The sequence below is a fragment of the Schistosoma mansoni genome, chromosome 6 (genome assembly GCF_000237925.1).
Source record: "Schistosoma mansoni strain Puerto Rico chromosome 6, complete genome".
Lineage (NCBI taxonomy): Eukaryota > Metazoa > Platyhelminthes > Trematoda > Strigeidida > Schistosomatidae > Schistosoma > Schistosoma mansoni.
Window position 1 is genome coordinate 11,235,869 of NC_031500.1, and position 23,303 is coordinate 11,259,171.

General features: G+C 37.1%; 1 protein-coding gene across 1 annotated transcript in view; it reads right to left on the reverse strand.

The window, feature by feature from the left end:
• Window positions 1-22,909, reverse strand: part of Smp_135670 (hypothetical protein) — a gene marked incomplete at its 3' end in the record, with an annotated part of 52,213 nt that extends 29,304 nt beyond the window's left edge. The window contains exons 1-8 of the mRNA XM_018798249.1: window positions 22,760-22,909; window positions 22,472-22,718; window positions 15,300-15,356; window positions 15,116-15,190; window positions 13,154-13,291; window positions 9,566-9,652; window positions 2,989-3,111; window positions 1,551-1,750 (exon numbers count right to left, since the gene is read on the reverse strand). Coding sequence (XP_018653210.1) covers window positions 1,551-1,750; window positions 2,989-3,111; window positions 9,566-9,652; window positions 13,154-13,291; window positions 15,116-15,190; window positions 15,300-15,356; window positions 22,472-22,718; window positions 22,760-22,902 — 1,070 coding nt within the window. The 5' untranslated portion in view covers window positions 22,903-22,909. The remainder of the gene's footprint in view (window positions 1-1,550; window positions 1,751-2,988; window positions 3,112-9,565; window positions 9,653-13,153; window positions 13,292-15,115; window positions 15,191-15,299; window positions 15,357-22,471; window positions 22,719-22,759) is intronic.
• Between the last annotated feature and the right edge of the window lie 394 nt (window positions 22,910-23,303).

The following is a 23,303-nucleotide window of genomic DNA, read 5'->3' on the forward strand; positions in this document are numbered from 1 at the left end:
TGGTTTGATGATTTTCACAATGTATGTCCTATCCACCTCCGACGTCTTTTCCTAATTTCCTATTCAGTTTGGAACTGGTCTGTTCTCTCCTACAGTAAGCTGTTGCTGATGGTATCCGGCCAATGGATGTTCAGTATCTTGTGTAGATAAATGTTGATAAATACTTGTACCTTCTTGACGATGATTGTAACAGTTCTCCACGTTTCAGCTGCGTACAGTAGGACTAACTGTCTTGACGTTCGTATTGAAGATTTTTACCTTGAAATTAGTTGACAGTTGTTTTGGGTTCCATATGTTCTTCAATTGTAGGAATGCGGTCCTTGTTTTGCTAATCCTTGCCTTTACGTCTGCAACAGATCCTCCTTGGTCATCGATGATGCTTCCTAGATACGCGAATGTTTCCACATCTTCCAGAGTTTCTCTATCAAGTGTGATTGGGTTGGTATTCTCCGTGTTGTATTTGAGGATCTTGCTTTATCCTTACTTGGAATACATCTATCAGCTGTCCTCCATGCACGGCTTTGAACTGTAGTCTGGAAACTAAAGTTACAACAACTGCATTTATATGTATATACTACTTACATGTAAGTTGTCGGTCATTAAAACTACAAAACACGCTAACAAGACGATATGAAGCAGATTAAATTTCGTGAAGGGAAATCACTGAACAATCGAACGGTGATCGTATAGTAATTAATATTAATCAGGTTTTATTTGAGACAAAAGAGTAGGATTCATTTCAAATTAAAAGCAAGTTTTAAGTCTAAAACATAGAGATAATGATTGAGTGAATAACGTAACAGGTGAGTGACTTTCACACAGTGAGAGGAAGCCCTAAATTCAGCTTTCATTTAGATGAATAGGGAACTTTTCACCAAACATTTGCAAATCCTCCATCAATTCTCTCAAACTTTATCGTTCTTTCACTGCCATAACAAGTACTCTCTGTTTCCGTTCTCTTTGATTTGATCTTTCCAACCCTCTGCTACAAGACATCCCATTTCTGAATGGTGCTATATACTACTTCTCTCGACAGATATAAGTAGCATAAGCCACATCATTAAATATGTGAGTTTTATTCCAAAAGCAGCAAACCCAAGGTCCGAAGGCGAAGTCGTACTGCTGACTGTACAAAGGTGTGACAGCAGTAAGCTGTTTCCTTCAGACAACCAGCATAACAGGGATGCTACCTTCCCACAAGGAGGGGTGGGGTTAGAAAAGGTCGACCATTAAAATGCACACCTAGCCTTATCCCATGGATATCCGTCTCCAGCAGTAAGGTCTCAACAAGTATGGAGCTAACACGAAAATTACCCACAAAAAGGTCATGTGTGACAGATCTCAAGCGGTTGTCCCTTGGGTACTGCGGTCACGCTCTCAGGTCACTAAGACCACCTCTAACCCAATTTCCTTTTCAGGTATCTCCAGAAGAACCCTTCCACGGTGTGAGAAACCGGTAAATGATAACTGCCCTCATACCTCCAACAGCACTCAAGGCCACTGTAAATTGTCAATAATCTCAACGGAAAATAGGAACACATACTACTCACTTGTATTGTTGTTCTTGTTTAGTTGATTTTATGCTTAAATTATTCAATGTATCTTGCAGACGTGTAATTCTTCTTTTTTGATTTGATTTAAGCATTGTATTCTCTTCATCACGTCGTTTTAAAACTTGATAATTATAATCTAATTTTTCTGTATTCAATTGATATGTAGATTTTAATTTTTGCAAATGACTTTCAAGTGTCTAAATTCCACAAAAACAACAAAAGAAAGAGTGCATATACTCAAGTTGAGTAGTATATTGAACTCATAAACTAAATGACTGATTGACTATATTTAAGTAAAATAGTAATCAAGTTTGCAGATAATTTTCTTTATCTAGGTCATTTCGTTTTTGATTGTCTCTAATTAGTTTCAATTTTACCTCAAAATTATCTATCTGGATTGTAAGAACATAATGAAACTAAAAGAATCTGTGTACGGTTAGTAGGGAACATGATTGAAAGTGATGTTCGTATTATGTGTCGTAAACTCTCGGATAGTTAGTGCTGAATGTTCAAGTACATTGGTGTTATACAGTAATTACTCGTCAGAATTATACAAATTTTGTAGGACAGAAAGTTCACGATCCCCCCTCAAGCTCTTCAGAGCTTCCATATAAAAAGAAACATTCACTGTCTTCCCTTCACAGAGAGAGTGATGTTGGATAACACCATGAATGTATATATTTTCTCATTCGCAATTCATAATTCGGTTTTTATTCTTTGCTCAGTTACATCAGATAGATTTCGTATTCTTAGAAGAATGATTTTGGTGCCCATGTTTAACCAATCACGTCGGAAAAAGAAATAACTTAAGGTAACAGTCATACTTACAACGTAATAGCAACCTTCATTAATTAACAGTGAAATAAAAACAGATTACCGAGTTTAAATTAACTCTACACTTGAGAAAATAAATAAGAACACAGAAATTTTATAGACGCTTCAATCAATAATGGCAGTTTAAAATATATCGGTATGTGTAAAGATGTTTTTAGGTGTCTTTCAGAATCGACCAATAAGTCTGTGATTTTGTGGCTCCGAGTTCAAATTCACACGGAATCTTTTAGAAATGGTGATTTTAAAACCCATTCCGTTTTCCTTCATTCTCTTTAGATGTTTTAAGAAGCATTAAATTATCTGAAGATAACAAATGCACTGAAAAATTGCATTTCTACTAGTCACTAATACACTGTAACATTATGCTGCAATAAAAATTGCAATATCAGAGTACATGAATACAAATAGTCAATATGGCAACATACAGGAAACTATTTTAAATCTATCTTAAATTCCCGATCAAAAAGTATGTAACAATGATAACAAGTTTGATTATATAACTGTAGTGCTGAACGAAAGATTACAAAAATACATCAAATAATCCTGTCATCTGTTAGCTGACATAATTTTCTCATTATTATGATTAATTTTATTGACTTACCTCGACTTCAGAGCCCAGTGATATTTTCAGTGCATTATACTCTTCTGAATATTTAGTGCGTAGGTCATAAAATTCTTTCTCATATTCAATAGCCTGATCTTCACGTTGCTTTAAATAATTAATCTATGAGAGTCATTTAAAAAAAGGAAAAAGAAACATTGCAAACTAATCGATGGGAATGGAACAAATACACTTGTCTAATTAACATTATAAATTAAAACCAGCTGATTACCTCGATATGTGATGTTGTCTGGTGTAGGAGTAGACTGGAAGAAGGCTAATGAGTTACCAAATTAAGATGGTATATCGGTCCATGAAGTCGTTAAGGATTGAATTAAGACATGTTGGTAGGTGCAGATTACCTGGTTGAGATCCGTGTGATTATCATAACCAATGGTTGGAAATGTTCAGTAAAATGGACCAAAATCGGTTAGAATGACGTAGATGTATTTACTCTGTCCCAAAATACCTATGCATTTTATTTTACAAACTCACTCTTTCTTCTTAAATCATACTGTATAACCATGATTTTTTTCTACTATAACTGATACTTCCATTACTTATACTACTCTATGACTTATCTTGATATTTTCATTTCGCTGTGTTGATATGGTGTGGAAGTTTGAAGTGATATACGCTCGCGGCAAATTCTGTGTTACTTATGATTGAGTGACTGATATCAGCTGGTAAATCATTGTAAGTTAAGAGGTAACTGATGGGTGATTCATGTTAATTTAGAACTCCTCAGGTAATATTTATACTTGACCAACCATATTAGGGTTGAAATCTAAGATTTTTAGAACTAAAGGCAAGTCACTCTGTAAATAGAACTATCTTAATGTTGAGATATTCATAACGAACATAGTGTACAATCGGTTATTGGTCAAATAAATACATTATAATTTCTATTTTTTACTAATATTAACAAAAATGTATCCACATCTTTTGCTAAACATTTAATAGGAAGATGATCGTAGGATTAGTATAAAGAAATAACCATTTTGAAGTATTGTATCAAATTGGTCCTCACAAAATTGAACCACCAATGGTGTGTCTCATTTCTTAGAGATGTGAACCATTTCTTGGCCAATCATGACCACCTATCACCAGGACAGTTTTTATTGGCCTTACGCATATTATGCAGCTCAGGGATCTCATACTTATTGTAATCTTTCAGATCGTTTTTATATGGAACATAAAATATTTGACTTATTGAACTGTATGCCTAAATCCCTCCATTTGTAATAATAATATTATGCAGTAATCGTTAATATTGTATTTAATGACAAGTGTACTACCATGAGCTTGATAAATTACGTTCGATCATCTGATTTCTCTGTGTATCAGCAATGTGAAATGGCGGTGACGGAGTTAAAAACAGTCTATAAGTAATAATAACAGCATATATTAGTGCACGACAAAACCTACTGCATTTTGTAAAACTTATATCATAATTAAAAATAGCTGACAAGTTTTATATGGATGGGGGTGGAGGGGAATAAGAATTATAAATGCCTAACTTTTTTCCACTTTGGAAAAGTATCATGATCGGTTCACAAACTCAATTAAAACTCAACAATCTCCACAACCCTATACTGATAATTGTCATGTGCTCAATAGTGACTAGTCTCGAGAGGTAAGTATCAGAGTTTTAGTAAGAAGCTGTGACCAGTGGAGTTCAACCGTGTCAGGTGTGAGACAGTTACACACCAAAGACAATGGAGTATGGTCGCGCGATATTGTGGATGGTTTAAAGTTGGACATTAACTTGTCGGATGTTGATTCAGTGGTCTAGAGGTCGAGAGTCCAAGAGCGAGACTGAAGGTCCTGGGCTCGAGTCTCTTTGGTGAGGTATCGTGGATGCACACTACTGAGGAGTCCCGTGTTAGGACGAAACGGCCGTATAGTACTTCCGGGTTTTCAATGGTAGCCTAACACTGATCGTTTCATGAACTCAATAAAAATATCATGTGATTGATTCATTCTCACCGTTTTGGTATATTTGATAATAGGCATTTCATTGGCCGAACAGATTAAAATGACTCTTTTATTTGGTGAGAGAAGGGTATAGGTCAATGGTAGGAGGAATAACATTAGGATCACGTCGATTTTTTTCTAATAAATTTTTTTTGTCCCCCTTAATCAAAAAATTTTCATCCCATTTTCCAATTTTTTTCAACCCGTTTCGTCCAATGAAATTCCTAGTTGTAAATGCGTTATAATTGGTTATGTAATTCTTGAAATTCGTATAAAAGCTCTGTACTTATCGATATAGATAATTTTCTTCACAATATGGACGTCAGTAACGTGCAAATTAGAGGCTCTGTTGTTCCTCACGTAGTCACAGAAACGGAAAATGCATTTCTGAATACATTGTATCTGGTAGCGTTTCCATCACTGGAAGCGTTAAGGAGCGCCATTAGAACTTATGAAATAGCAACGTACTGCCATTATGCGGTGAGAGATTCTCATTTCCATGGAGATCGGAAGCCGTATATTAAATTTGTATGTTGGAGAAAGAGCTATAAAACACCAAGCGTTTCTTCGCAGCGGATTAGACGAAGGAGGTAATTTGATTAGTGTTATTATATTGTTCATTGAGGACTTCAATGGACACACAATGTCCGGCCTTCATCTTTTGTAAGTTTCTTGAAGGTTATTGGACTGTTGTTCGTGGGAATGTGCATCACAATCATGAATGCAATTCCCTGAGGTACGACTGTAACACATGGATGCGCCGATTAACGGCGGCGGAATTGGAAACAGTGAAGCCACTGCTGATATCTGGAACATCAGCATTCAATGTGATACACTACGCGTACCAATCATATGGGAGACGTCTTACAGCTCAAGATGTTTTCAATATGCGTTACAAAGTGTTCTTGTGCCGCGTGCACCTTCTTCGAAATGTCATCAAGAGGGTAAGCTTTCCTTTCTTAACAATTAACCCATTCATCGTATTCGTAGAGGCTACGATCTGATCTTCAAATGTTCTACCGTCTTATGCTAACAAGAAATGTGGAAAGGTAAATCGAAATATGCTTTACAATGTATTGTAGCTTCCAATGGTATGTGTCATTTATCGAAGCAGCAGACGGGAATTTCTACCAATATTTGAGAGATCAGTTATTGTCCAAAAAGCACAAGTGGTCGAACGCTTTTAGACCAGCTGCAATGCTTCTAGATCAAAGCAATACAAATTTCGTTGAGACGACCCATCGAATTTTAAAGTTGCATAAGCTGAACAGAAAAACATCCGTGTTCAGATCGATATTTAGTGTTCTGCTTCGCACTGGATATTGGATAGAAGCTAGAGTTCAAAAGTACTCCACTGAATGCCGTAGCAGAGCTGTGCTGGGTCGCGAGCCTCAACTACGTCGTCTTCAGGAAACACTTACACCTGCTGCATGTCAACTGCTTAAGCGGCACATGCGTGTTCCTGTTACTGACTACGTATTGTCGGGAGAGTTTTTCACGGCCGTTGATACTACAGGAACTTACACAGTCTCCAAAAATCCTATTAGTTGTTCCTGTATCTTTTATGTAGAACACAGAGTCGTATGTCGTCACATCTTGGCATACTGTTCGCACGCCAACGTTGAAGTTCACAGAGAAAGCATTGGTGACAGATGGCTGCATTCCAACAGCTACGTAACCACAGTAACAATTGGCAATGAGTTACCGGTACAAGTCGGGCAGACAAGCGTCCTAACATCGATTCACTACTTGTGTCGGCGTATGTCTGCTGAACAGCATACCGCTCTACTTAACTATGCTCATCAGTTGCTTAACGATGGATTACCTACGACCATCACAATGCCCGTCGTCCGAAATACCACAGGCACCAACCGTCAACAGAACGTAGATTTGGATGCTACCTTAAATGATGACGAGATTGAAGTAATATCTATGAACTCAGAAGAGTTTACGGACCGAGACAATGAAGAAGACGAACGTGCGCACAATGGCCGACTGTGTGATATTTGCCATCTACGTCAGCCGCCCAGTGAAATAGCTGATGGAAGTGCTTGGATTTTTTGTCCATGCAACGCTATGTTTCATTCGTTCTGTGCCTACGACCCAACAGAAGTATCACCTGGGTTCAACTGTCCCATGTGCGGCGCTGTCACGGACTCATAGTGGAGTCATCGATCAGGACCTAAGGAGCTGTGTAGAGACCGAGTAAAGGCCCTTTTCAGGGCCACCCACAATTTGATTTAAATTTTGTTTGAATTTCTTGTTTCCATTTTAAGGAGGAGTCATGAAACCATCAATAATTCATTTTACATTCATATGATTTGGTTACTAGGTACAGTAGAGAAATGTAGTAAGATCAGTTCACTAGTACAACAAGATAATTTCTATTGCTCAGGTCAAGTGAACAGACCCTGATTGGTCATCACAATTCCATAGTAATGAAGCTGTAGATTAATAATGATCATCGCTCACTTTATTACCTTGCCAACAGCTTTTCAGGTTTTTCAAATTTAAGGTTTCAGTAAACTAATCCGTACAGAAAACAACGTCATGTAATGAACACTAATCTGGCAACAAAAGTATATGCAAAGATTTGTACGATCAATCCAATCTCTTTTCACTTAGCTACGGTAGACGATTGTACTGAGATCAGTTCACTAGTACAACAAGATAATTTGTACTGGGAAGGTCAAGTGAACAGACACTGATCATTCATCACAATTCCGTAGTTATGAAGATGTAAAATCACTTTTTCTAAATTAATAATAATAAAGTGATCATCGATCAATTTATACTTTTTTCAACAGCTTTTAAGGTTTTTCAAATTTAAGGTTTCAGTAAACGATTCCGTACAGAAAACGACGTCATATAATGAAGACTTACATGTCTAACAATTCATTAATAATAATAATAATAATAATAATAATGGAACATACGAAATGTAATAAGAATGTTTCTTATGAGATTTATCACTGTATCGAATAATTCGATACAGTGATAAATGTCATTTAGACATCTGATAAATAAATGTACCGTTTAACTTAATAGATTGAAATACGATATTCTAAATACATAATGGTTACTTGATACAATTGACCTTATTCACATTAAGTCATACAATTGAGATAGAAATCTATTTCGCTAGACATAGGCTTGTTCATTGACACTTCATTCAACCAATATTACACATATGCTTGTCAAAAAAAGGTTACTTTTTTCAACATTCAGCGATTTACTGTTTGACAGTTTAAAAGTAATTATTTTCCCTTTTGACGGAAAATGTACATACAGTTTATCATTGTTCATCTAGTATGTTTAACAAAGGGAACTGTTGATTTGGAAATATAATTCCAGTCTTTCTAATTAATTAACGTTTACAATGTTATTTACAAATAAAAATAAAAAATTCAGATCATTAATTTGAAAGGCTGTGCACTTAAAAAACATTGGCTGTTAACATCACCTGCCAATAAAAATATTATGCCCACCTCACAAATACAATTACCGTATTACATGACTGAGTACACTAACATGTATTTTCGGTGATCATTAATAAGTGATCAACTACAAAGAATGTACAGGTCAACATATTTTATGTTTTTTATGGATTTACAAAAAAACCTTGATAACAGTATTGCGTTCATTTTCGACACCCTTTTCAAAGCTAAAATGATGAACTTTTTGGTATTAAGAATAACGGTTTGCAAAATAACTGAATTATAAAGATTATTTGCTTTTTTCTCAGACATTATTTACTAATTTCAGATAGCGTAAAAGTTGCTTCATTGACACATCTTTTACGGTTAGCGTGACTTCGGCGTGCCCCATTCACTTTCTTTTCATCATTTACACGAATATAACGTTTATTAAATGAGCGGACTATGTGTTAAATTAACTTATGGGAATACTTAAATGAAAATGTGTTCACTAATTGTGTATTAAACATTTGACTACCTTTTTTGAAATTCAATAATCACCATTATCAATTATTAATAACAACTGTCAGCTTTTTCAAAAATTAACTTTCAATGATCTACACATTATTATTGCTCTTGTCACGATAACTGATAACTTTAGTTGCATTTCTACTTCATAAAAAAAGAAGTTATCCCGATATACATTCACTAACAGGAGTATAGCAGGGTAATGAAATGGATTTGTTTTTGTTTTTTTCGAAGTTAAAATTTTTTACAAAACTCAGATGGAACAATGCGAAAATAGTTCATTATTGTAAATAATAATCGAATGTAAAAATGTCAATTCTTACATCCAATAAAAGCACTTTATTCTAGTTCGATTTGAACGAATCAAATTACAAAACTGCACCATTTACAACCAATTAAAAAATTATTACAGGTGACAAAATATTTGTTCATTTTCACTTGAGCACACACTTTCAAAAACAAGTTCACCAATCACCAATTGCTAAATTTTTTTCACATCCTTCATTTTCGAAAAAAAGGGTGGTAGGGGATAATACGAGCCGTGATTCTAATGTCAACCCAAAAAATGGTCTTTTTGTACTAAACAGTAATATTTTTTAAAACAGCATCAATCAACAATTTTTTTCACACAAAAAAACTCATATGTAGTAGTTTACTTGTTTCTGTTTGATTTCATTCATCAGCGTTCCCCATTCATCACTTTGTCCACTAGTTAATTTTTCTCTTTGATCTAAAAATGCATTCTATTAGATTGAAAAGAAAAAATTAAATAGACAGAAAGTTAATTACAAATTTAAGTTTATTTATTTATTTAAACACATAGATATTGGTACAAGGAAGCACCAAATATATATGCGCCACACAAATCTCATTTGATTTGTGTGAGGGCTGTGATACTGTCCAGGTGCCCAAAATGAAACAGGTGGTTTTCTTAAGGGGTCACGCTCGGAGCCTTTGACCTAAAGGTCTAATACGCAAGGCAGTGGAGCATCGTGAGGAGATGTAGTCCCATGGTAACCGGTGACCAACTATTGATTCATATGCCATTTGTTCCCTCAGAATATTGGAGCCAGCCCATGTGCACCATTGGTTTGGAATCAGGGTTTTCCAAATCCCCTAGGTGAGTTCCCTATATCCACTAGACCGCTTAAAGCACCGGACATTCTCTTTTCGTCCTCTCAATTTCGTAAACAACACCCCCTGGTGTGAGAAGGCAATGTGTAGGACTTCCCTGACAGAGGCTATATTCGCGTGGTCATGTGAAAGCATTCGGAGAGGGAGAGCGGACTCTCCCCACTTTCGGCCGTACCAGGGCATTGAGGTTATTTGTTAATGTATCTGATGTATATTTATTAACTATGTCATATCCCACACTTTCAGTCGTTTTCACTGTTTATTGAATGGGTGACAACTGTATATTATAGTGTAATTATTCGAAAATGTCTACTATGAACATGTCCAGTCAGTAAGCATGTCGAATGAACAGCACATAAATATGCAGTAAAATCTGTATTTAAATTGAAAATATAAGGAATATTACATTCTAGATGAACAAAATAGACTATCAAAAGCTCTGGGTACGGTTCAATTAGTGAATATTAAAAATACTACAGTTAACATCTGACTGATTAATCGCCCTGTGAAATTAAAATGGTAACCGAAAAAGATTATATAGGATAATAGAAATGATTTACAGTAGATAGGAATGTCAGCAAAGATGGATAGTGGCTATCAGTGGAATCCATCTTTGCTTACAATACTTGTGAATTGAGGCAATATCAAGGCAATCCGAACAGGATGTACATATGCCAATAGGAGACTGACCAGTTGCAGTCCTAAACATCAATGGGAAGATTTAAACAAACAATACTAAGTGAAGATAGGAATATCGTTTTATCAACCAAGTGGTCTAACACTACAGTTCTTGATTCATAAGATTCGATTATTTCAAAGAAAGAACAAATGAATTTGTGACTTATAATGCTAATATAAAATTTTGACAACTTGTGCCGTCACAAATTTGTATCAGATTTTGTGTTGTTCATGATTAATTACTATGCTAATTTTCATCAGTTCTCGTCTATAACCTAATGTTTCAGACTATCAGTTATGGTCAGTGAAATTGTTTACATTTATGAAGTAGAAGATTACAATAATCTCAGTCTTTTCTGGGCAAACATGTTTTTTCTCTCTTAAAGTTAATAACAAACATGAAATTTAAATGTTAGGACCACTTGATAGTTACATTTCAAACATCCAAACTACGATGAATGCTTTCCTAACTTAATAGAAAATACATTAAGTCCCTGATTATTAAGTTGAACTAAATTGAACATTAGGCTGTAAGGTCTCAGACAGTGGAACTGATTGACGATGACTTGGAATATCAATTCTCCCCAAAATGAAGGTTTACCTTGTTGATGAGTGCCGACAAGCACAAAGCCTAAGTAAAACAGTGTTTTCTGACAATTATATCCAAGCACTTTACATCTCAAAGTTTATTTATTATTAAAAATCAACGTCAATTAAAAGTAACAAATATCTCTGTATAATTGATTTGAAATTACACCAGACTAATTGAAGGACTTGTCTTTTGGAAAAGTATAATCTTGTATTTGGTTAATCCATATCTTATCCATATCTTGTTCTAGATAGTTCACTTTAAAAAGTGTTAATGAGTATTTTTGAATGAAACAAATATATAAATTAATAAATCAAACGCATAATAATAAACAGATATTTAATGTATAAATATTAAAAATACGAATCCCAGAGAAGGAATCTCTTTCCGACGAATTTATTGTAAGTAATAATTCCTTGAGGATATGAACAATAAATAAACAAGGACCTCTGTTTTTATCTATCGATTCACCTGGTTTTGTAGAACAAGGTGGATTGAATTTTAACTCGGGTGGAAGAAAACATTACTGCGTGGTTCTAGAAAGGGGAAAGGAAAGTGCTTAGCAGTTCTATACTTGAATATTTGATCGTTTCTAGTCATTCCATTGTTCCAAATGTTGGTATTAAGGTTGTTTATAGAATTCCTCCAAACCTAAAAAGACTTCTTTGTATTCAACTCCTTAAAAAAATCAGAAGCTCTTGATATTTATAAAGTGAAGCGCGAACTGTGTGTAAAAATGAGATACGTCTTATTATTGTCTTTACTATGGGGTTAAACTATTATTTTTATTATTATGCCAAAAGAGACTGGTCAACTGCAGTCTGAAACATCAATGAAAAAATTTAAAGCATCAATAGAAATTAATTAAACTTCACCCCATTGTACAAACCAGTGACTCTCTGAACTGTGAGGCTAAGTGGATAATGAGATGATGTTTAAAGCAAATAGTCCTGTGTTCGTATCGTGGAATGAACATTAACTCTGAGATGCAGGTATATTCAGATGACCACTTTCATACAAAACAAACGCTTGCCCTGGATTCCGTTGTTAGTCACCATCCAACTCTTATTATTATTATTATTATTATTATTATTATTATTATTATTTTGTTTTCATTTCACTGATTACACCATTGAAAATACCCCTCTTTCATGATTTTATTCATAATTGTTTCTGATATCACTTCGCTTCATTTAACCATTGTTATATATTTTAATTATCTTACTGATGTGTGGGCGAGAATGATAATGATTGGTTGTTTTGATGAGTCAGACATGTAGATAGTGTGACAGGTGTCATATGTGTTATGTATATTCCCCTATCCTGATTATTATTGATTGACTATTCCTTGTTGTTGGATTGTGTCGGATTTTGGTGTGGAAATATAATGACGTTCTAGTCAGGCTAATCTCGTATTCTTGATCTGAGTTGTGTTGAAGTCCTGTAGAATATACACTGGGTGGGAATCTAGTGTAGATATTCATTTAAGGTAAATTAATGTCCCATATACGTGTAAAAAGTGAAAGAACTGTTATAACAAGAAACCCTGGCGTTATAACAAGTATCCTACGTTTATAACACTTACTCTATTCACATTATCATCCATTGTTTAACTTAATAATTTTACAGGATTTTTTATTTTCATACCACATACACTTATAAAATGTTTCTGTTACGTCATCAGGTTTGTTCATTGTTCATATGTCCTCACGAAATTGATTCCTAGAATTTATAGATCATGTACAACTTGTATAACTTGATAATAAATTCATTGAAGAAGAGATCCCTTAACTGAACTTTGCATAATAATAATAATAATCGTTATTATTACAATACTACATACTTCAATGGCAATTATTTCTTCCTGATAGGTTCTCTGAATAGCTTTGATTTGTGATTCCATTCGTTCAGCTAATAAGTCAATATCATCTGTGCGTTTTTTCAATTCTCTTACATAATGATCATCTTTAGCTTTAATTTCCTGTATTGTTTGTGTTTTCATTTTATCAAGCCAAACATAAAAAAAACAATTTTTTTAATTTGATGTTAGTAAACATGATAGATGTTCTAACCGTTGAATTCATGAATTGATCGAAGCTAGACCACCATTGAAAACCAAGAAGCATTGTTTAACTGCTGTTTCGTCCCAGCACGGGACTCCTCAATAGTTTGCATCCACGATACCTCACCAAAGAGACTCAAATCCAGGACTTTCAGTCTCGCTCTTGGACGCTCGACCTCTAGACCACTGAAACAACATCCGACAAGTTAATGTCCAGGTTTTCGATGGTGGTCTAGTTTAGATCGACTCATGAATTCAACTATTAAAATTAATACAATCTCAACAAACCTCCATTCTGATATTATTGATGTATTTAGAATTTCCTTCAACTATTGAACAATTTGATCGGAAAAATCGACAACCCTATCCAAGAAACATGTACTATAGTATTTGACATAAGTCGGAAACATTTTGTTTTGAACTAACGCTTCATATTATTCTATAAACTAATTAGTCATATTGACAAAGTTGTGTTTGAAGATAAATAATTCAAAAACGGACACTACATTATATTATAATCTATAGTTGATGACTTTAGACGACATTATTTAAAAACGATATTGCATTTGTACTCATTTCTTTTTCCCTTCCAAGTTGTATTTACTTACTTAATTACGCTTGTGACCCCACGTCTTGGAGGATCATAGGCCGCACACTAGCATTCTCCATCCAACTCTATCCTGAGTAACCCTTTTCATTTGCTTCCATGTGCTATTCATTCTTTTAATATCTGCTTCCGATTCCCGACGCAGTATTCTCTTTGGTCTTCCACTTTTCCGTTTCCCTTCAGTATTCCATAATAGGGCTTGCCTCATGGTGCAGTTTGATGATTTCCGTAGTGTATATCCTTTCCACTCCTATCGTCTTTTCCTAATTTCCTCTTCAACTGGAAGTTGGTTTGTTCTCTCCCACAGTAAGCTGTTGCCGATGGTATCCGGCCAGCAGACATAGAATGTCTTGCGTAGACCTTAGTTGTATTTAGTTTAGCATTATTACATAATTTTAATACGTTTTTGAACTTCGTTTTATCTCCACGCTCTTGAACTAATGACTAAATGGCAATATCGAATAAATTAGTTTAAAATCTACACATACCGATGTAAACTGATTGATTGTAGTCTTTAATGCCGATAATAAGAAAATATAAACCCTTATAAATATATTCTGTATATGTTTAATTTTCAACACCACAGGCATTATTTTTTATAGAATATGCTAATTCCAGCACATGTGTTTCATTAGCTATCAGACTTATACAGGAATCTCAGTGTTAATTTCCGCACCAGGACTTGAATTTATTACGTTTAGCTTCAAAGGCTAATACACTTCACTGAGTTACTAGATTTAGACAGCCACTGACTTGCGGAGCGGGAATGATATTTGTATAATTATTAGTAAAGGTTTGAATTATAAATTTGTTGATCATCTTGACTGAATTGTGATCAGTCTTTGATGACCACAAATCCATCTATTCGATAAAAAGGTGTGAAAAATTGCCACATAGAGGTAGTCCGTACACGACATACATATCCCGACAAATACTGATCACAACTCAGTCAAGATGATCAACAAATGGATAATTGAAACCATTTATAACAATATAGGCTTTAATATCTTATCTCATTCGGTCTTCATCATAGTGATGTTTTCTTATTGCATAAATACGAAATATCGCAGGCATAATTAACTTATTGGTCTCGTACGCAATTTATTACCAATTTTTAAAACAAAATTACGACTTACTAAATTCAGTTCATTGATCAGCTTATTTTTCTCAGCTATAAGGTCTTTGCACAACGTGTTTTGTTTGTCTAACATCTAAAAAACATTTATAGAAAGTACAGAAGTTATACAATAAGTTGTAGTCTGATGTAACATTCCCATCCTAGTTATTGCGATTTGTTTAGAGTGAAACTATTTATCTTACCTCTTTTGTTTCATCTAATAATTCACTTTCCTGCGCCTTTTCCCATTGTTCTGTTATCTACACAAATAAAATGAAAAAATCCGAGAATTATTTGGTATGTGGTCGGAATCAAAGAACTGATACAAGTACCTTGCAAAAAGTCTTAACAATCTAGTGGTCTGTGAAAAAAAACCCAAGTCGTTTATAAGTTATTTACTTACGACTGTTAACTCTCGTGGAGCATTGGCAGTCGACCAGGATTCTTCAACTTACTCAGCCCTGGGTTGTCTTTTCCAAATGTTGGCAGGTGCTACTCATTCTTTCGATGTTTGCCTCCAATTCTAGGCTTCATGTGTTCTTTGATCTGCCCCTTTTACTTACTTGGAATGAATCTGTGAACTGCTCTTCATGTACAACGTTGCAGTGTAGTCCGTCTTAAACATTCCGTATAATGGTGACTATTTTCTCAGTTGCGCCATGTTGTCGAGGAAGGTTTCTTAAGGTTCTCCTATTCACGCTACCAAATGCTTTCTCATAATCAAGGAACTTGATATACAGTTATGAGTTCTACTCAACTGGTTGTTCAACAACGATATGTAGCGTCGTACACGATCGATCGTTGCCAATATCAGTCTGTATACTGAATCTTTCGCTGAGTTCAACAGTACAGATGAATAAACTTGAAAAAATGACGAAGTAACGCTTTTGTGATATTTTGGTTTCACATAAATCTTTTAACTAGTATTTCGCAAACAAGTTGTTCTCTTTAGCATATTTCACTTATTTATTAGATAATTATGAAAAGTGTTGAGAGTACTTGCAGAGATAAATAAATCCACGAAATAAATAGTTTTGCAAGTCTTCGACACTTGATGCTGATCACATTAGTTTTGCTGAACACATCTAGCTGAAGGCGCTTGGCCACGCATCTGCACCAGATCACGAGTGGTTACGCCGTACTATGCATCCTTTGCAACTACTAGTCAGCTTTTATTTATTTATTTATTTATTTAAACACATACATACTGGTACAAAAGGGCACCAGATACATATGCGCCACACAAAATAATGAAAATAGGAAGAGAAAGGATGAAAAGATAAGGGGGACTGAAATGTACAACCGGAAGACTCTTTCAGTTAAGAAAGTTAGAACCACTCTTTATGAAGAAAGTAAAAGAAGGTTACAGAAGGCATGCCACTGGCTTCTATTCTGAGCCATATCTGATAACGTCTCTAGCCACTGTGTTGCACCATCTCTCGGACCCCAACCAGGGAGTCGTGAAGGACTAACAGAAGCTAGCCCTTTGCAGCTTTCTTTCATGCCACGACACCATGTCATACACTGACCTCCTCTCCGCTTTTTCCAACCAGTCCCAGAGTCGGCAAATAATGCACGGCGTGGAAGTTTGTGGGACGACATTCGTAGAACATGTCCAAGCCACCGAAGTCGGTGTTTCAAGATGGTGACACCAATTGAAGTATCGTCTCTGCGCCCGAACACACGATGCCGAACCTCTGCATTACTAACATGGTGTCGCCACTGAATGTCAGCAATCCTTCGGAGACAACGATGATCGAACACAGAGAGTCGTCTAACATCCTCAACTTGGAGAGGCCAGGTTTCACAAGCATAAAGCAAAACTGCTCTCACCAACGCGTTGTAAATCCGACCTTTTCCAGCCAGACTAACATCACGAAGGCGCCAAAGATGGCCCAGATTGGCATAGGCCACTCTGGCTTTCGCTATACGTGCATCGATCTCATCACTCACGCCACCACCAGCACTTATATAGCTACCTAGATACACGAACTTCTCAACTACTTCAATCTGCTCACCATCCAGGGTGAGTACAGGATGAGAATCCTGCCAGTCTTGTAGGAATACTTTGCACTTCGAAGGTGCAAAGCACATACCGTACCTGCGGACACTGATTGCCAACTGATTAAGTGCAGATTGCATGCCTTGGGCATTATCGCACAGTAAGACAATATCATCCGCATACTCAAGGTCGAGAAGTCGTTCTCCAGGCAACATATCCACACCGCCATTACTTACATCCATCAGAGCTGTTTCCAGAATGTCATCGATGGCAAAGTTGAAGAGGAATGGTGAGATCGGGCAACCCTGCCTAACCCCACTGCTTGAGTGGAACAATGGAGAAAGGGGGTTGTATATCCTCACTCTGCCTGAGGTGTTCGTGTACAGGGCCTTTAAGATGTTAATAAACTTCTCAGGCCCACCGTTCTTCAATAGACAATCCCAGAGAACAGTCCTGTTCAACGAATCGAAGGCAGCGCTGATATCAAGAAACACTATGATTGTTGGCCTGCGATAAGTATGACGGTGTTCTAACATTTGGCGGAGGGTGAAGATGTGATCAATGCATCCTCGACCAGAACGAAAACCAGCCTGCTCCTCGCGAGTCAATCGTTCTCGGGTTTTAAACAACCTACGAAGAATGACAGAAGCAAATAGTTTGGACGCAATCGGAAGTAGACTTATCCCCCAATAGTTGTTACAGGAACAACGTGAACCCTTTTTAAAGATAGGGACGACTATCGACTCATTCCATGATGTTGGAACACTTTCTGACTCCCAAACCCTTGTAAACAACTCAGTCAATTCCTTAGTCAGAAAGTCACCACCATCTTTAAAAAGAGCCGGAGGTAAGTCGTCTGGGCCCGATGATTTGTAGCGCTTCAGGAGTTGGAGTTCCTTGCGGACTTCCGCCTCGTTTGGTGGATCAGTCGTCACCGGCCATGGGGGGCAGGACAAACTGGTTGATGTTGCCGGAGCAGCAGGCCAGTTGAACTGCCCTTCGAAGAATTCCACCCATCGTCCAAGACGTCGAGAGATGTTAGTGATTGGCATCCCATCGTCCTCGTAGATTGTTTCACTCACACCAGACTTCTTGCTGCCAGTGGCTAGGATGAGTTGGAAGAGCTTCCGGCAGTTACCAGATGCAGCTGCTGCTTCCATCTCATTAGCACGCTCAGACCACCAGGCTTCTCGGTCCTTACGCAAGCTTTGCCCAATTTCACTAAGTAACAGCCTTCGTTTGTGGTCAAACTCACAGTCACCCAGAGTAGACCGACGGGCTTCCATCAGTTGTAAGGAGCCAGAAGAAACCCAGTGCTTATAAGCGGGACGTTTCGCGAAGCCGCAAGCGGCTTTACTCGCCATTTTCATGGTGTCATGAAGATGCAACCAATGCTCATCTATACTTTTCGGTGGGATGTTAGCTAGCCTAGCAGCTAGCTCCGCTCGATACTTACTTGCAACAGATGTTGCAGCCAGTTTACTAACATCGATCCGTTGATGGCGGTCAATCCTTCGGCCACTGAAAAGTAAGGTGAGATTGGCGCAGACCAAGGCATGATCAGACTCCAGATAGGTACTCCAAAAGGAGCGGCAGTCTTGTACACAACCACGCCAGCGGTAGCTGATCGCGATGTGATCAATCTGAGTCCAGGCTTGAGATGCAGAGGGAGGACGCCAGGTGGCACACCGGCGATGACTGTGCCGGAAGTTAGTGCTAGCCAGAAACAGGTTGTAGTCTGTGCACAGTTGCAGCAAACGGTCCCCGTTATCTGTCCTGCAACCAACAAGTCCCCATCGGCCAATTAAACAACTCTCTTCTGTGCCTAGATGCTCTACCTGAGCATTCAAGTCTCCGGCTAACACTACAATATCTGTCGAACGCGCTTTCTGGAGAAGAACAGTTAACTGGTGGTAAAACTCATCCTTGATTGCATCCGGGCTGCAGTCTGTCGGGGCATAGGCGGAGATGACGAAAAGACACCGTTTCTCACGCTGGTTTCTTCTCACTTTGATGGAACTTTCTAATCTAACAGCACATAACCGACTGTTAATGGGGATCCAATCGATTAGTGCTGCCTCAGCTTTAGCGCTTAGTGCAACATCAACGCCAGCAAAACCAGACGAAGATGCCACAGAGTCCCCGGATAAGCGCACGTGAAACAAGCTTTTCGAAGCGACAGATGGAGAGCGAATTTGTAGTACTTCACTAGAGTCTTGAATACGGGTCTCGGATAGACAACAAACATCAACATCAAGACTTTCTAAAGACATAGCCAGCCCCACCTGTCGTCCGATCTGCATTAGTGTGCGAACGTTGAAGGAAGGCAGCTTGAACGGCGTACGTGGTTTCAGAAAGACTGCTTCAGTATTCATAATCGGTGGAAGAATTCACTTTCAACCAGATAGTGACTGAAGATCGTTTAGATAGGACAGCTTACATTAAACTCTTCTCAAGATGTCAACAACCTTCCAAATATATCATTGGACACACTCATTCCTGACTTCTGATCTAACTGGGTTGGTATTCTTTGGTTATATAGGTATTTCAGACAAAAACGTTGTCAAACTCTGAATATCTGTGGCATATTTAGTGGTAAGTCATATGTAGTCTGATGCACCAAACGATAAACTGTGAGTTTGTTTCCAGTTTCAATATCGCATATCATTTTTTACACATAATGGTATCTTTGTATTCTCCACTTTTCTTCGCCCATTTATATATTTCACTCTCTCAATGAAAAAACGGCCACTCAAACTGTTGTAGATTAAGTCTCTTACGCCTGAGACTTTTCGAATCAGGCCATACCGATCTTATAATATCGAGGTCTAATTCTGTTGCGCAGAAGTTGACTTCCACAGACATGGTGTGATAAACCCACATGCACGATTCCCCGTAGTAGTAAAGACACTGCCGCGAGACTTTAATGGATATTTTGCACTTAATATGTTTACTAGTGGTTTCCGAACCTTATGCCATCTTAAAAAAGGTTATCAATGAACAGAAAGACCCAACCAATTGACAACAGTATGACCAACTCTTACACGAGATCGAACTGTCATACGGCTCAGCAACAGAAATGTTGTTACGTATGCAAGAGTCATTGATCAATGGGCTCCCGACGAAGGCTCTTTCGGAGAGCTCTGCTTCCCCGACGGGTGAGGACGGCGTTCGTCTCGTTTCAAAACAGCGCCGTGGATGAACTGGCTACATCTGCCTATAAAATTCAGGAGACCACCAGGACCTGCATGACTGAGTTTTGTTCTGTCAAAGAAAAGCCTCAAACGAAGTGAAATGACATTAAAGAGCTCTGTGGTACTGTCACCCGTTATCTCAATATTCATCATAATCTTGAACGTTCCAAAACTTCTTTAAGAAACACGTTGAGTAAAAGACCAACCTGTGAAGTACGAGAAACAGATAAACGTGACCGCTGTTGGTACCATAACAAGTATGGTAATTCGTCCAAAAACTGAAGTGAACCCTGCTATTTCCCCCACCCTGAACCTTCTGTAAAGACAAATCTTGCAGACAAATTTCCCACCGGCATGCGTTAATGACAGTCGTAGCCATTGGAAATATCCGTCTGCTACACATCACTGATGCGATGACGAAGGTTCACTATCTCGTAGAGACTGGCGTGGAAGTAAGCATTCTTCCCACGAGTACTAATGACTGTCTACAAGATCTGGTCTTCAACTTACAGGCGGTGAATAAGAATGGTCTGACACATACGTCAAAATATATGTCTATCATAACATGGGTTTGCGAAAACCTATTCACTGAACTTTTGCTATGGCAGGTGTTTTTATGCCAACTATTGATAAAGACCTGCAATAACAATATAATCTACTCATCGACCCAGGCAAATGGAGGTCAGCAGGCAGAAATACTAAATTACTTGCTTGTGGAACTTCATTTTCTGGTTGCAATTTATTTCCGGTCACGGCTAAACATATATTAGATCTATACTTCTATCAAACACTCGATTAGTACCCTGAACTATCGTGTGTAGCCAGCAATGTTACCCACTATATCACGACCACAGGACCGCCTGTATTTTCGAAAGTCCGCTGACTAGTTCCTGAACAGTTAAGATTGGCTAAAACCGAATTCTAGCATATGATAGACATAGGAATTATCCGACCATCATGGTCATCTCCTTTGAAGATGATCCGTAGAAAAATAGGCAGTAACTAAAGGATATTGATAATTTTGCTGTATCCGATGCAATGCCTCAGTAGACCTTCATCTATTAAGTTGTTCTGTAGAAATACGGTCAATTTCTTCTTCAACATAAATAATTCTGAACATAAAGCCGGTTGGTTAAAAGTGCTCACATGTTAAAATATTCAGATAATCCCAAGAGATTCTTGAAGGCCCCAAATTTAAGTGTTTTTCAGCAAAGTTATTGAACTGTAGGTCATCTAACGGCAGAGTTCAAGTTCTATTAAGCTACTAAACAAATAATAATGACATATACAATCAACTAATTTTAGTTCAACTAAGACAAGAAATAACTTGAAATTTGGAGTCGAAGTACTGTATTTTCATCTACCTTACATTTCTGTGGAACTGATAAAACTTGTAGAAAGGTTTTGCAACAAATTATCTCATTCAAAACATGATCTGTTAATGTCCGCAATCGAATATTATTTATTTCAAAATTTGTCTGAGTATATATCCGCTAGTCTATGATGCCTATTTTTTTCTGCCAACTGAGCTAGTCCAAGTGGCTTCCCAGGAGTCCTTTAAGAGGAAACTTGACCTTTTCTTAAGGACTAAGGATAACATATTATTGTGATTTACCAAATTCTTTTTTCCTCTATTATCGTTAATATACCTAGGTTCTTGCCTGGAGGTATTGGTGATCCACTGCTACTTGACACGGAAGCCCGTTAAGCGAAAGCTTCTTCTATTCCGTCCTCAACCATTTGAACTTTCAGTAATCAATAAAATCTGTATCTTAAGAGATTATAATGATGCACTATTGATGCAAGATGAAAGTTGGGCTCTAAGTGATTTTTATTCCATTGGGTTGGAAGTTAAATTACGCTTTTATATAACTAGCGTTGTGCTGTATTTACACGCACTATTGTCTGTAGACAAATTAATGAGACTTAAAATATTTATATTGGCTAAAAACCACCTATTATCTGTTAAGATAGTCATGAACGTTCTTAGCTAGCTAAAACGTATATTAAGTATTGTTTCTCGGCCTACCTCTAAAACCCAATTTTGAAGGCTAACGATAGCTATATCTACTCATATTACCTTCGGACTCATACAACTAACACTGAAAAATAAGCTGATTTAGTCCCTAAATACATTTAATCAAACATATTAAGCGACTTTCACTAAAAGCTGTCGTACTTTATTGAATGCTTCCAGGCTTCTCGTTGCCTCATCTTCCAAAACGCGAATTCTGTTATGATTGAGTTCATGGTCTTCAGTTCTTTTGAAGTATTCACGTGCATCACAAGCAACACGAATGTTAGTTATAAAAGCGTCTCCATCGCGAACAAGTTTGGATATCCTTTTACTACTCAGCTCGATCTGAGATCTCCCTAACCCAATATCTTCTTTGCTTGACTTGGTTTCATTAGAATGAACGTCGCCTCTATTTTCAGTGTAAAAGAATAAAATGTATTATGAACTTGCCTTAAGCGCTCCAATCTGTTTTGTAGTTTTATGCGTCGAGCGGCAATCCTTTGTTGGATATCATCTGAATCTATTGAGGGTCCAACATTTTTTATCTCTTTCTCTTTGAAGTAAATGTTTTTATTTTGGTCATTCAAGGCCATTGTTTTGAAAAAGCTCGGAAACAGTTTCTATGATTACAGCTAATGTCCAATATACTCAATAGACAATATTAATAGGACATGTTTGTATAAATCACTTGATTTCTTTTTACTGTGCAATAGAAAGTAGTCTAGTCACTCGACTGCACTACTTTCAGTCGTTTAGATAGATATTTGTGGACTTGTACATTAAGCAGTATGAGTGAGTGTGTCCGAACGTGCATTATAGAATGTAAAACTTGGTGATTCGCAATAACTGCAACAGCAAAGCGCATAAGTTGCGTTATCATATCGTTTTATATATATAGTGGATATCCGGTTGAGACTATCGTTTAAAAATTAAGAACGTCAATGGCTTTGTGGGAATATGACGAATGGACAGTAGGTGAGGTTCGGGAACAAAA